Source organism: Oncorhynchus tshawytscha, linkage group LG24 (assembly GCF_018296145.1).
Source record: "Oncorhynchus tshawytscha isolate Ot180627B linkage group LG24, Otsh_v2.0, whole genome shotgun sequence".
Lineage (NCBI taxonomy): Eukaryota > Metazoa > Chordata > Actinopteri > Salmoniformes > Salmonidae > Oncorhynchus > Oncorhynchus tshawytscha.
Window position 1 is genome coordinate 7,891,191 of NC_056452.1, and position 11,619 is coordinate 7,902,809.

The 11,619-nt window shown below is 39.9% G+C and overlaps 1 protein-coding gene across 1 annotated transcript; it reads left to right on the top strand.

Annotated features, from left to right (window-relative positions):
* The first annotated feature begins 6,828 nt into the window (after positions 1-6,828).
* On the top strand, positions 6,829-11,279 carry LOC112223774 (60S ribosomal protein L19). The gene is made up of 6 exons (XM_024386970.1): positions 6,829-6,898; positions 8,035-8,141; positions 9,468-9,590; positions 10,037-10,157; positions 10,568-10,678; positions 10,930-11,279. The coding sequence occupies exons 1-6, from the start codon at positions 6,894-6,896 to the stop codon at positions 11,054-11,056; spliced, it is 594 nt and encodes a 197-aa protein (XP_024242738.1). The 5' UTR covers positions 6,829-6,893; the 3' UTR covers positions 11,057-11,279.
* Positions 11,280-11,619: the final 340 nt, after the last annotated feature.

Consider the following 11,619-nt stretch of genomic DNA (forward strand, 5'->3'; position numbering starts at 1 on the left):
TCGTATGTGGTGTATAAGACATTGAGCCTCAATTTCCACGAGACGCCAAAAGATGACACCTTTTACCGCTGCCCTGCTCAGAAAGTCAAAGCTTTTCACTTCATGCTCCCATCCTCTTCTGAGCCACAATACACATTCCTTTTTTCTTCTGACACAATAAATCATCACCATACCACTCCTGGTGACTCTAGCTGACTATTTTTTCAGCTTTAAAGCTAATTTCATAATTGTACCCATTTTGACGTGACTTACAGTACCAGTCAAAAGTTTGGACACACCTACTCAATCAAGGGTTTTTCTATATTTTTTCTATTTTCTACATTGTAGAATAATACTGAAGACATCAAAGCTATGAAATAACACATTTTGAATCATATAGCAACCAAAAAAAGTGTTAAACAAATCAAAGTAGCCACCCTTTCCAATGATGACAGCTTTGCACACTCTTGGCATTCGTAAATAAGGTTTTGAAAGTTTTAGAAATGCATTTGTTAATGTCTTCATTCATTTTTGTCAAGTATATTCTATTACAAACACCTTAAAGCATACTTTTAAAATAACCTACATTATGTGAACAAAAAAAAATATACAGTGCCTTGCGAAAGTATTCGGCCCCCTTGAACTTTGCGACCTTTTGCCACATTTCAGGCTTCAAACATAAAGATATAAAACTCTATTTTTTTGTGAAGAATCAACAACAAGTGGGACACAATCATGAAGTGGAACGACATTTATTGGATATTTCAAACTTTTTTAACAAATCAAAAACTGAAAAATTGGGCGTGCAAAATTATTCAGCCCCCTTAAGTTAATACTTTGTAGCGCCACCTTTTGCTGCGATTACAGCTGTAAGTCGCTTGGGGTATGTCTCTATCAGTTTTGCACATCGAGAGACTGACATTTTTTCCCATTCCTCCTTGCAAAACAGCTCGAGCTCAGTGAGGTTGGATGGAGAGCATTTGTGAACAGCAGTTTTCAGTTCTTTCCACAGATTCTCGATTGGATTCAGGTCTGGACTTTGACTTGGCCATTCCAACACCTGGATATGTTTATTTTTGAACCATTCCATTGTAGATTTTGCTTTATGTTTTGGATCATTGTCTTGTTGGAAGACAAATCTCCGTCCCAGTCTCAGGTCTTTTGCAGACTCCATCAGGTTTTCTTCCAGAATGGTCCTGTATTTGGCTCCATCCATCTTCCCATCAATTTTAACCATCTTCCCTGTCCCTGCTGAAGAAAAGCAGGCCCAAACCATGTTGCTGCCACCACCATGTTTGACTGTGGGGATGGTATGTTTAGGGTGATGAGCTGTGTTGCTTTTACGCCAAACATAACGTTTTGCATTGTTGCCAAAAAGTTCAATTTTGGTTTCATCTGACCAGAGCACCTTCTTCCACATGTTTGGTGTGTCTCCCAGGTGGCTTGTGGCCAACTTTAAACAACACTTTTTATGGATATCTTTAAGAAATGGCTTTCTTCTTGCCACACTTCCATAAAGGCCCGATTTGTGCAATATACGACTGATTGTTGTCCTATGGACAGAGTCTCCCACCTCAGCTGTAGATCTCTGCAGTTCATCCAGAGTGATCATGGGCCTCTTGGCTGCATCTCTGATCAGTCTTCTCCTTGTATGAGCTGAAAGTTTAGAGGGACGGCCAGGTCTTGGTAGATTTGCAGTGGTCTGATACTCCTTCCATTTCAATATTATCGCTTGCACAGTGCTCCTTGGGATGTTTAAAGCTTGGGAAATGTTTGTGGAAAGAACTGAAAACTGCTGTTCACAAATGCTCTCCATCCAACCTCACTGAGCTCGAGCTGTTTTGCAAGGAGGAATGGGAAAAAATGTCAGTCTCTCGATGTGCAAAACTGATAGAGACATACCCCAAGCGACTTACAGCTGTAATCGCAGCAAAAGGTGGCGCTACAAAGTATTAACTTAAGGGGGCTGAATAATTTTGCACGCCCAATTTTTCAGTTTTTGATTTGTTAAAAAAGTTTGAAATATCCAATAAATGTCGTTCCACTTCATGATTGTGTCCCACATGTTGTTGATTCTTCACAAAAAAATACAGTTTTATATCTTTATGTTTGAAGCCTGAAATGTGGCAAAAGGTCGCAAAGTTCAAGGGGGCCAAATACTTTCGCAAGGCACTGTATATAAAAATAGATATATATGAAAATGTTCCTTAAAGCAGAACTTTAACAGAAGTAGAAGTAATATTTAAATACTTAAATACATGTCATTTTGTCCTTGAAACATTACATTGAAATACTGCAGAATGTCATTAATTCCTATGCAGGACTGCTCCGTTTGAGTCGTACCAATACGGCGGACAGTGGTTTCAAAGCCTCACATTGGTCAATACATACAGTAGCATAACCAATCTAGTGTTTGTATACATCATTAACCAGAACAGCACCTGAGTAGACTGTCATGAGTCATGGTCAATTATGATTTTGGTCATGGTACAGTCGGAGTGAGAGAGGTAGCAGCAGCATGCCATGTGTATGATGCTGCGGATGTGATAGCATAGACGGGTTGGTTGTTTAGCAACAAAACCAGTGCTGTAAAGTACCTAAGTAAAAATACTTTAAAGTAGCTCTACTTTATTTATATTTTTAACAACTTTTACCTCAATACATTCCTAAAGAAAATAATGTACTTTTTACTCCATGCATTTTTCCCTGACACCCAAAAGTACTCCTTACATTTCGAATGCTTAGCAGGACAGGAAAATGGTCCAATTCCCAGACTTATCAAGAGAACGTTCCTGGTCATCCCTACTGCTTTTGATCTGGAGGACTCACTAAACACAAATGTTTGTAAATTATGTCTGAGTGTTGGAGTGTGCCGCTTGCTAAACGTAACAAAAATAGATTGCTTAATAAAAGGAACGTGAAATTTATATTTTTACTTTTGACACTTGAGTATATTTTAGCAATAACATGTACTTTTGATACTTATGTACATGTAAGGGTTTTCTTCTGGTGAAAGAGAGGCGGACCAAAATGCAGCGTGGTGGTTATTCATGTTTTTAATAAAGACGACTATACATGAACAGACTATACAAAACAAGAAAAGTGAAAACCTAAACAGTCCTATCTGGTGCAAACACAGAGACAGGAACAATCACCCACAAAACCCAACACAAAACAGGCTACCTAAATATGGTTCCCAATCAGAGACAATGACTAACACCTGCCTCTGAGAACCACATCAGGCCAAACATAGAAATAGACAAACCAGACACACAACATAGAATGCCCACCCAGCTCACGTCCTGACCAACACTAAAACAAGGAAAACACATACGAACGATGGACAGAACGTGACAGTACAGTTGAAGTCAGAAGTTTACATACACCTTAGCCAAATACATTTAAACACAATTTTTCACAATTCCTGACATTTAATCCTAGTAAAAATTCCCTGTCTTAGGTGAGTTAGGATCACCACTTTATTTTAAGAATGTGAAATGTCAGAATAATAGTAGAGAGAATGATTTCTTTCATCACATTCCCAGTGGGTCAGAAGTTTACATACACTCAATTAGTATTTGGTAGCATTGCCTTTAAATTGTTTAACTTGGGTCAAACCTGCCTGGTAGCCTTCCACAAGCTTCCCACAAAAAGTTGGGTGAATTTTGGCCCAGGCCTCCTGACAGAGCTGATGTAACTGAGTCAGGATTGTAGGCCTCCTTGCTCATCATTGTCCATTTGGAAGACCAATTTGCGACCAAGCTTTAACTTCCTGACTGATGTCTTGAGATGTTGCTTTAATATATCCACGTAATTTTCCTACCTCATGATGCCATCTATTTTGTAAAGTGCACCAATCGCTCCTGCAGCAAAGCACCCCACAACATGATGCTGCCACCCCCGTGCTTCACGGTTGGGATGGTGTTCTTTGGCTTGCAAGCCTCCCCCTTTTTCCTCCAAACATAACAATGGTCATTATGGCCAAACAGTTCTATTTTTGTTTCATCAGACCAGAGGACATTTCTCCAAAAAGCACGATCTTTGTCCCACGTTCAGTTGCAAACCGTAGTCTTTTTTATGGTTGTTTTGGAGCAGTGGCTTCTTCCTTGCTGAGCGGCCTTTTAGGTTATGTCGATATAGGACTCGTTTTACTGTGGATATAGATACTTTTGTACCTGTTTCCTCCAGCATCTTCACAAGGTCTGTGCTGTTCTGGGATTGAGTTGGACTTTTCGCATTCATCTCTAGGAGACAGTACGCGTCTCCTTCCTGAGTGGTATGACGGCTGCGTGGTCCCATGGTGTTTATACTTGCGTACTATTGTTTATACAGTTGAACGTGGTACCTTCAGGCGTTTGGAATTTGCTCCCAAGGATGAACCAGACTTGTGGAGGTCTACACATTTGTTTTTGAGGTCTTGGGTGATTTCTTTAGATTTTCCCATGACGTTAAGCAAAGCACTGAGTTTGAAGGTAGGCCTTAAAATAAATCCACAGGTACACCTCCAATTGACTCAATTTATGTTAATTAGACTTTCAGAAGCTTCTAAAGCCATGACATAATTTCTTTTAATTTTCCAATCTGTTTAAAGGGACAGTCAACTTAGTGTATGTAAACTTCTGACCCACTGGAATTGTGATACAGCGAATTATAAGTGAAATAATCTGTCTGTGAACAATTGTTGGGAAAATTACTTGTGTCATGCACAAGGAATATGTCCTAACTGACTTGCCAAAACTATAGTTTGTTAACAAGCAATTTGTGGAATGTTGTGTACTTTTTCCGACACTGAACAAAACCGATGTGTGCACAACTAAGGGGCAAAGAAGATGGGGTTGCCTTAGATTGTTGACAACATGTAAATTATATATTGTATCCAAATGTTTATTGAAAACATAAATATGTTTGCACAGTGAGCACTTGTCTCTCAAATACATCTTTACAGTTGTAGGTTAGCTTGTTAATATTTGTTTTTGCTAAATTAGCATAGACATGACATGAGTGAAACACCTCAAAACAAGACATGGTGTCAATAACAATATACAATAAAACCTACGATTGCCCACATGGCAGATTATTGCTATTCTTGCTAGCAATCTGACTGTTCAAAATCATAACACAACAAGGCCTTCTGCTTCATCAATGTGCATACTTTTCGTGATGTTGTTGGCCAACCAACAGCATCATTGGATAAGTTTGTTAAGTGATAATGCCCTCCAAGCCAGTGTTTGAAGGATATATTGGCGCAGGTGTTGTTAGGCCCGATACGAAGTCGAGGGCCGGCAAACTGTGCCAATATATCCCCCAAACACTGACTTTGAGGGCATTATCACTTTTATACAACGGGTTACCAACATATTCAAATAATGATTGACATATTTTCAATAAAAACTTTATTTTTATTAATTTATTCTAACTATTTCATCCTTCCACAAGATATAGTCCCAACTCAAATCTAGGGTTGCTACCCAAGACGGCTGGTCGTTCGTTCTATCGGTTTGGTTGTTAGAGACGCGAACCAGTTGTTAAGTCTTTTTGTTCTGTATCTATTGACGTGACCCAATCATTTGTTCTAAATGTTCCATTGCCATACTGGCTGGCAACGTTCTTATCCCTTGCTTGCTAGCTAGCCAACTATGGCTAACTTGCAGTCACGTCAAAAAAGTGCAGCCAGAATAACAGCAAAGTAGCAGCATTTGCATTTGTTTAAGCTGCTTTCTAGTGACATTTATTGGATACATCCATGACAATGAGCCAATTAGGCGTGATTTCTCCTGGCATAGAAAATGTGCTCTCTTGCCAGGACAATGTGGTTCAGAGGAGCTAGCCAACAACACAACCAACACAATCACTTCAAACTGAAGCTGGAAAGACTGTAAACTATTTGCACTTAATTTCGTTTGACCTTTTTTCAATTGACATTTCTTTGTTTAAATCCATAAAAATGATTCATGGTTTCGACTGGCTGAGAAACACTGCCTGCTTGTCTGTCTCATCCCGACTCCCAACACGTTCCTTACTATGGGGCAGCTGGAGATCGAACTTGAATTTTGAAACAATGTTGCAAATGTCGGAGACAAATACACAAATCTGTGCTGTTGAAAACTAAATGTTTGTCTAAAAGTAATGTGAGATAATGTTTAGCGGCTTTTTATAGTTTATAAATTGCCAGGCTGGGCTGATGAGACAGTGGATTGCGCAGTCAGATGGAACAGAATAAATAGTAATTTTAATGTCATAGATTTAGCCGGTGGAACTTGTGCAATAGACACCGGCTGGAATGCGATTTTAACCCACCCATTGTATAATTTTCCATGGCGACGAGATGGTCGAAGTATGCTAATTTTAGACCATTCCATTAGTAAGTGAAATGTCAACCCACCTGGGGCACAGGGCCATGCAAAACAAACTCGACCATCATTATCATCCAAAATAACAACTTTTTGTGCTTGTGTCACATTCTTTAAAATCTACGGGTTTATTTAATTAATTGAATTTACTGGAAAACGTACAGTTTGTAACTGAGATAGCACATAAAAGAGAATGGCACAAGAGATGTTGGAATGTTGACGCTGAACCAAACATTAGATAAACAGTGCCATCTGGTGGTGTGTTCCCTCTAGTACGATTATCCCATAATGCAATTTGTATTATTTGGAATGTACCACTGTGACAAAGGATAGTGAGACTGTACTTAATCATATTATTGTATAATCGTAACACAGGATTTAAAATGTTTAACCATGTAGAAACACTCCTTTAAATTCTACCAGACGCATATTATTTGCTTAATTAACACGAATTAAGTTTAAGCCCTGTGCACATCTCGATAATGGATAACAATCTTGTCTCCGTTATAATGGTAGGTCCCCCATACTTCACACGTCATTTCTTTCTCTCTAAGAGTCGCAGTCATGAGGTAAGGGTCTTGACATATGTCGTGATTTTTACTCGTTTAAATTACCAGTGTATTTCTGTTTTTGGGTAACATGAAGGCAATGAATGTGGCACATATGCATTGAACTAATCACATGATAGCTAGCTAAAACAGTTGATGTTGCTGTACGCTGGCTTGTACACGGTCGGAAATGTAATCTAAGATAACATGTCGAGACATGTCTCGTACCTAGCTATGCAAAGTTGGTAGCTAATGCAATAGTAGTGTTAACTAACTTGATAGCCAGCAAGTTACTAACTTTATCTCTAGGTAGCGGTCATCATGCTTCATTTGTGGCTTGTGGTTGGCTAACTAGCTAACGTTACTTACTGACATTAGCAATTTGCCTAATAGCTCCCTGCACTCTCCACCATGTCAGTAGTCACATTAAAAGAGAAGCAGAGTGTAATCTTATGGTTGTACAAAGCCCAACCTGGTCTCAGAGCATTTTGTATTCTGTATGTAAAGCCAAAATACTCATTTGTTAAATGTTATGTTTCACGTGGTATGCATTAAATATTTGTGGATGTCCATCCATTCTGTGTGATATATTAAGAATTACAATTAGTATGTTACGAATTACAATTCATGCGATATGTTACGAATTACAATTTGTGATAGCTAATGTAACTTTGTAAGTAGTTAAAGTAGTTTCTCAAATTCTAAAGTTGTCCATGATGAGATTCGAACATGCTAGAAGTTCGCCTTATGTCCAACCATCCACCTGATCAACCAGCCTCGATTGGTTTTGCTTTAAATTAAGTCATCTGTTTTATGTAACCATACCAAACATAACATCATATTCATTTGAGTTTCCCGGGTTTACATTTACTATGTTACAACAGGTCTATGAGACCAGACTACAAAGCCAGCTAGCTGGTTAAGGAAAGGGAGTTGCACAATTGAATGCGTTCAACCAAAATGGGTATTCCCGATTTAACCCAACCACTCAATCAGTTTGTTGTTATTGTACTGTAAAACTAGCAAATACATCAGGGTATGAAGCCTGGCTGTGTTGCAAACTACCCATTGCTATTAGTAGTGTACCGCTTATTTATGTCTGCAATTGAAGGCTATTCATTTGGATGGTAAATCAAGTTTTTTTTTGCTTTACCCAGCATGCTCAGGCTTCAGAAGCGATTGGCGTCCAGCGTCTTGCGCTGTGGCAAGAAGAAGGTATGGCTGGACCCCAATGAAACCAATGAGATTGCCAACGCTAACTCCCGTAAGACACTCCTCTTTATACCTCCATGCTAGGGAGACTAGCCCAATAATGTACCAAAGAAGCCTGTTTAGAGGTGAATTGGACCTGGCAGCAAAAAAATATAATCTAATCGCGTTTGACGCACTGCTCTAGAAACATAAAACCCTCTACTTTCATATCACATCTAAATTATTTCACAAATGCAAAATATACACTTACTTTACACTGTTTTAACACTGTTGCAGCCAATAGTATTTTTCAGTGACAACACATTTCTTCTGTCCATCTTCCATTTACACGCAGTTGTTCAGAGGTTAAGTAGATAGTTAGCACAGACAGTCAACTCTGTCTTCAGTAATTTTTCTGAAAACAAGTGCTGTAACATGGAAATATGGCCGTGTGGGAACTGTTAAGGGTTGCGTCAATTCGAATCTGGTATCAGAACAAGTATGACACTGAGCCACCGATTGTATACTATGTACTTTTTATTAACTAAGCAATAAGTGGTAAATGCAATTTTCGTATATACATACGGGTCCGCTGTAACACCACGCAGGGCAGTACAGAGAACTGACTTGTTCCTGACAAAGTTATTATAATATACTCTGACAGAAGTAGTTCCTGCTCCCGAGCCGGCCTGTCAGAGTAGAGACTGGGCGTGGTTTAAACTCACTCAGCCTATCGTTGATTGTTGGCGCACGAACTGGTCCCAGCCCCTAGGCGCTTCAGCTGTCAGGTGTTGTAGCTGTGTAGAATATCTATGCGCTCATACTCAATACAGTTATCACACACCTGGCTCCTGTTATCTAACAAAATACTGTTTGTTCTCTACAGTACGTTCTGTATGTGTCCCCCGCAACTCATTATAACTGCCTACACCCAAGGTTAGCCATTTTCCGCTAATGTTACTTTTAACTCACACAGACACCCTCATGATAGACCAAGCATATTTTCAACCCTCACAGAACCCTAGCCACACAACAATGTATAGTAATTCAACATTTTGTTTTCAGAAAATTATTTCTTGCTGATATGAAAGATTCGTTCCTTATGTTTCCAAAACCGTACGGCAAGCGATGCATGTTAACATTTAAAACAAGCATTGGGGCTCTCAAAAAAACTCCCCGGCCAGAAGATCCTATTGTCAATAGGGGCTAAAGGTAATTAGCGTCTATGAATGCACTAGGAGACTGTTGCCTGTGTCTTGTCTTTGACATTCTGGAAAGTTCATGTGTTGTGCAGCAGCACCAATAGTTGTGTTCTTGTAAGATGCATATACCGAAATAGACCATGGGACAAGGATGACCACGTAGAAGTTAATCAACTTGTCTACCCCCACCCCTGCAGGCCAGCAAATTCGCAAGCTGGTGAAGGATGGTCTGATCATCAGGAAGCCAGTGACGGTGCATTCCCGTGCCCGCTGCCGCAAGAACACGCTGGCACGCCGCAAGGGACGCCACACGGGCATAGGTGGGTACAGAGAGGTTCTCAACACCATCATCCCATGATATAGCCAACATCATGGCCGTGATAACATTGTTCAAAGTGGCTCCCTGTCCCCTTCTCTCCCTCATTTGAATTGAGAAGGTGCATTTGTTTTAGCTTGCCAGGGGGGTGAGTTTGCACATTCAAGATCATTCCATTGGTTGTAATGTTCAATCTCTACCCAATTGGTGCACCGGGCTAGCTAAAACAAATGTACTTATTGAAATATCTGGACAGTTGATAGAAAATGTCTGCGTCCTGTAGACCTCTGGTATATTATTTTCATATATCACCAGTGCTAAAAAAGGGGAGGGAATCAGAAATCTATAAATCCAACGATGACAAGGTTTTAATTAACAAATTACCTGTTCAGGGTGTTGACCTATTGCTGGGCTGTGTTACTATATGATGATGATTCTCCCCCTGCCCAGGTAAGAGGAAGGGTACAGCCAACGCCCGTATGCCAGAGAAGCTCTCGTGGATGCGACGCATGAGGATCCTGCGGCGCCTACTGCGGCGTTATAGGGAGTCCAAGAAAATCGACAGGCACATGTTAGTCTACACTTAGATGTCTGAGTCATCTGGTTGCAATTGAGGAAGAATGTTATCCTGGAAAAGACTGGGAAATGTTATAGTTTTTCAACAAATGTATCGCTTTGTAATGAAATGTGGTGCAAAATACAACAATGACCCTGAAATGAGTATTCAAACCACAAAAGTATCTTAAAGTCAAGATTGTAGTGAAGTCCATTATCTGTTCTTGAGAATGATACTTGTAATTGGTGAACTGTAGTTTTGTCCTTGGGAACATTGTGTAACCCTGGTGAAGTTCATTAGACGTTCAACACTATCTCAATAGGACATACTGATTTGGTATTATGCACAGAATGTGTCTGGAATGTTTGTGATTTGAGTGGGAACCTTGGCTTGTCCTCAACTCCCAGTACACTCTTTCTCTCCAGGTACCACAGTCTCTACTTGAAGGTGAAGGGTAATGTCTTCAAGAACAAGCGCATCCTAATGGAACACATTCACAAGCTGAAGGCAGACAAGGCTCGCAAGAAGCTCCTGTCGTAAGTCGACACTACAACTCCCATCAACCTCTGCTTGTTACCTAGCCAAAACGAATGATAATATGGCTCTCATAATTCCTGGACTATGGTTAATTTTCACTTCAGATGAGGTTTATCAATGAAATCAAATGTTTAGTTCTTGACTAACTAACCCAGATTTAAACCTAGCCCTGTATTAATTGAATAGGAGTCCTTTAGAACCTGGGCTGTAATTTATTTGCGTTCTGTAACCTCTGTTTCTCGCACACCAGTGACCAGGCTGAGGCTCGTCGCTCGAAGACCAAGGAGGCCCGCAAGCGCAGAGAGGAGCGCATAGCGGCCAAGAAGGAAGAGTTCATCAAGACTTTGTCAAAGGAGGAGGAGACGACCAAGAAATGAGTCGCCCATCCACCTCCCTTCCCCCTTTTCAATGTTTTTATTTTATTTTTTTAAATGGACCCAAAACAGTCTAGGTTCAGTCTCCGTCTGTGACAATATACTATACCAATTGAAAAAATACCACAACTTGTTCAGTGCCTTCAGAAAGTATTCTCACAACCCTTTACTTTTCCCACCTTTTGTTGTCTTACTGGTTGAATTAAATAAACATTTATTACATTGAGATAGTTCTACTGGGGTATTTTGTGTAGACCAGAGACTGTTTTTAGGAATTTGTACATTGATAGACTCCGATGTTTCAGCTTTTCGTTTAAGTGCTCAACCCCTTTGTTATGGCAAGCCTAAATAAGTTAAATTAAGTCACATAAGTTGCATGGACTCACTCTACAATGATAGTGTTTAACATGATTTTTGAATGACTACCTCATCTTTGTACCCCACACATACAATTATCTGTAAGGTCTCTGTCAAACTGAATTTCAAACACAGGTTCAACCACAAAGACCTGGGAGGTTTTCCAATGCCTCGCAAAATGGGCACCTATTGGTAGATAGATTAAAAAA

What these genes read in the sequence shown, in the direction of transcription:
- LOC112223774 (XM_024386970.1), top strand. An exon ending in GGGACGCCACACGGGCATAG is followed by an intron (nt 9,591 to 10,036) that starts GTGGGTACAGAG and finishes CCCCCTGCCCAG; the next exon opens with GTAAGAGGAAGGGTACAGCC. An exon ending in AAGAAAATCGACAGGCACAT is followed by an intron (nt 10,158 to 10,567) that starts GTTAGTCTACAC and finishes CTTTCTCTCCAG; the next exon opens with GTACCACAGTCTCTACTTGA.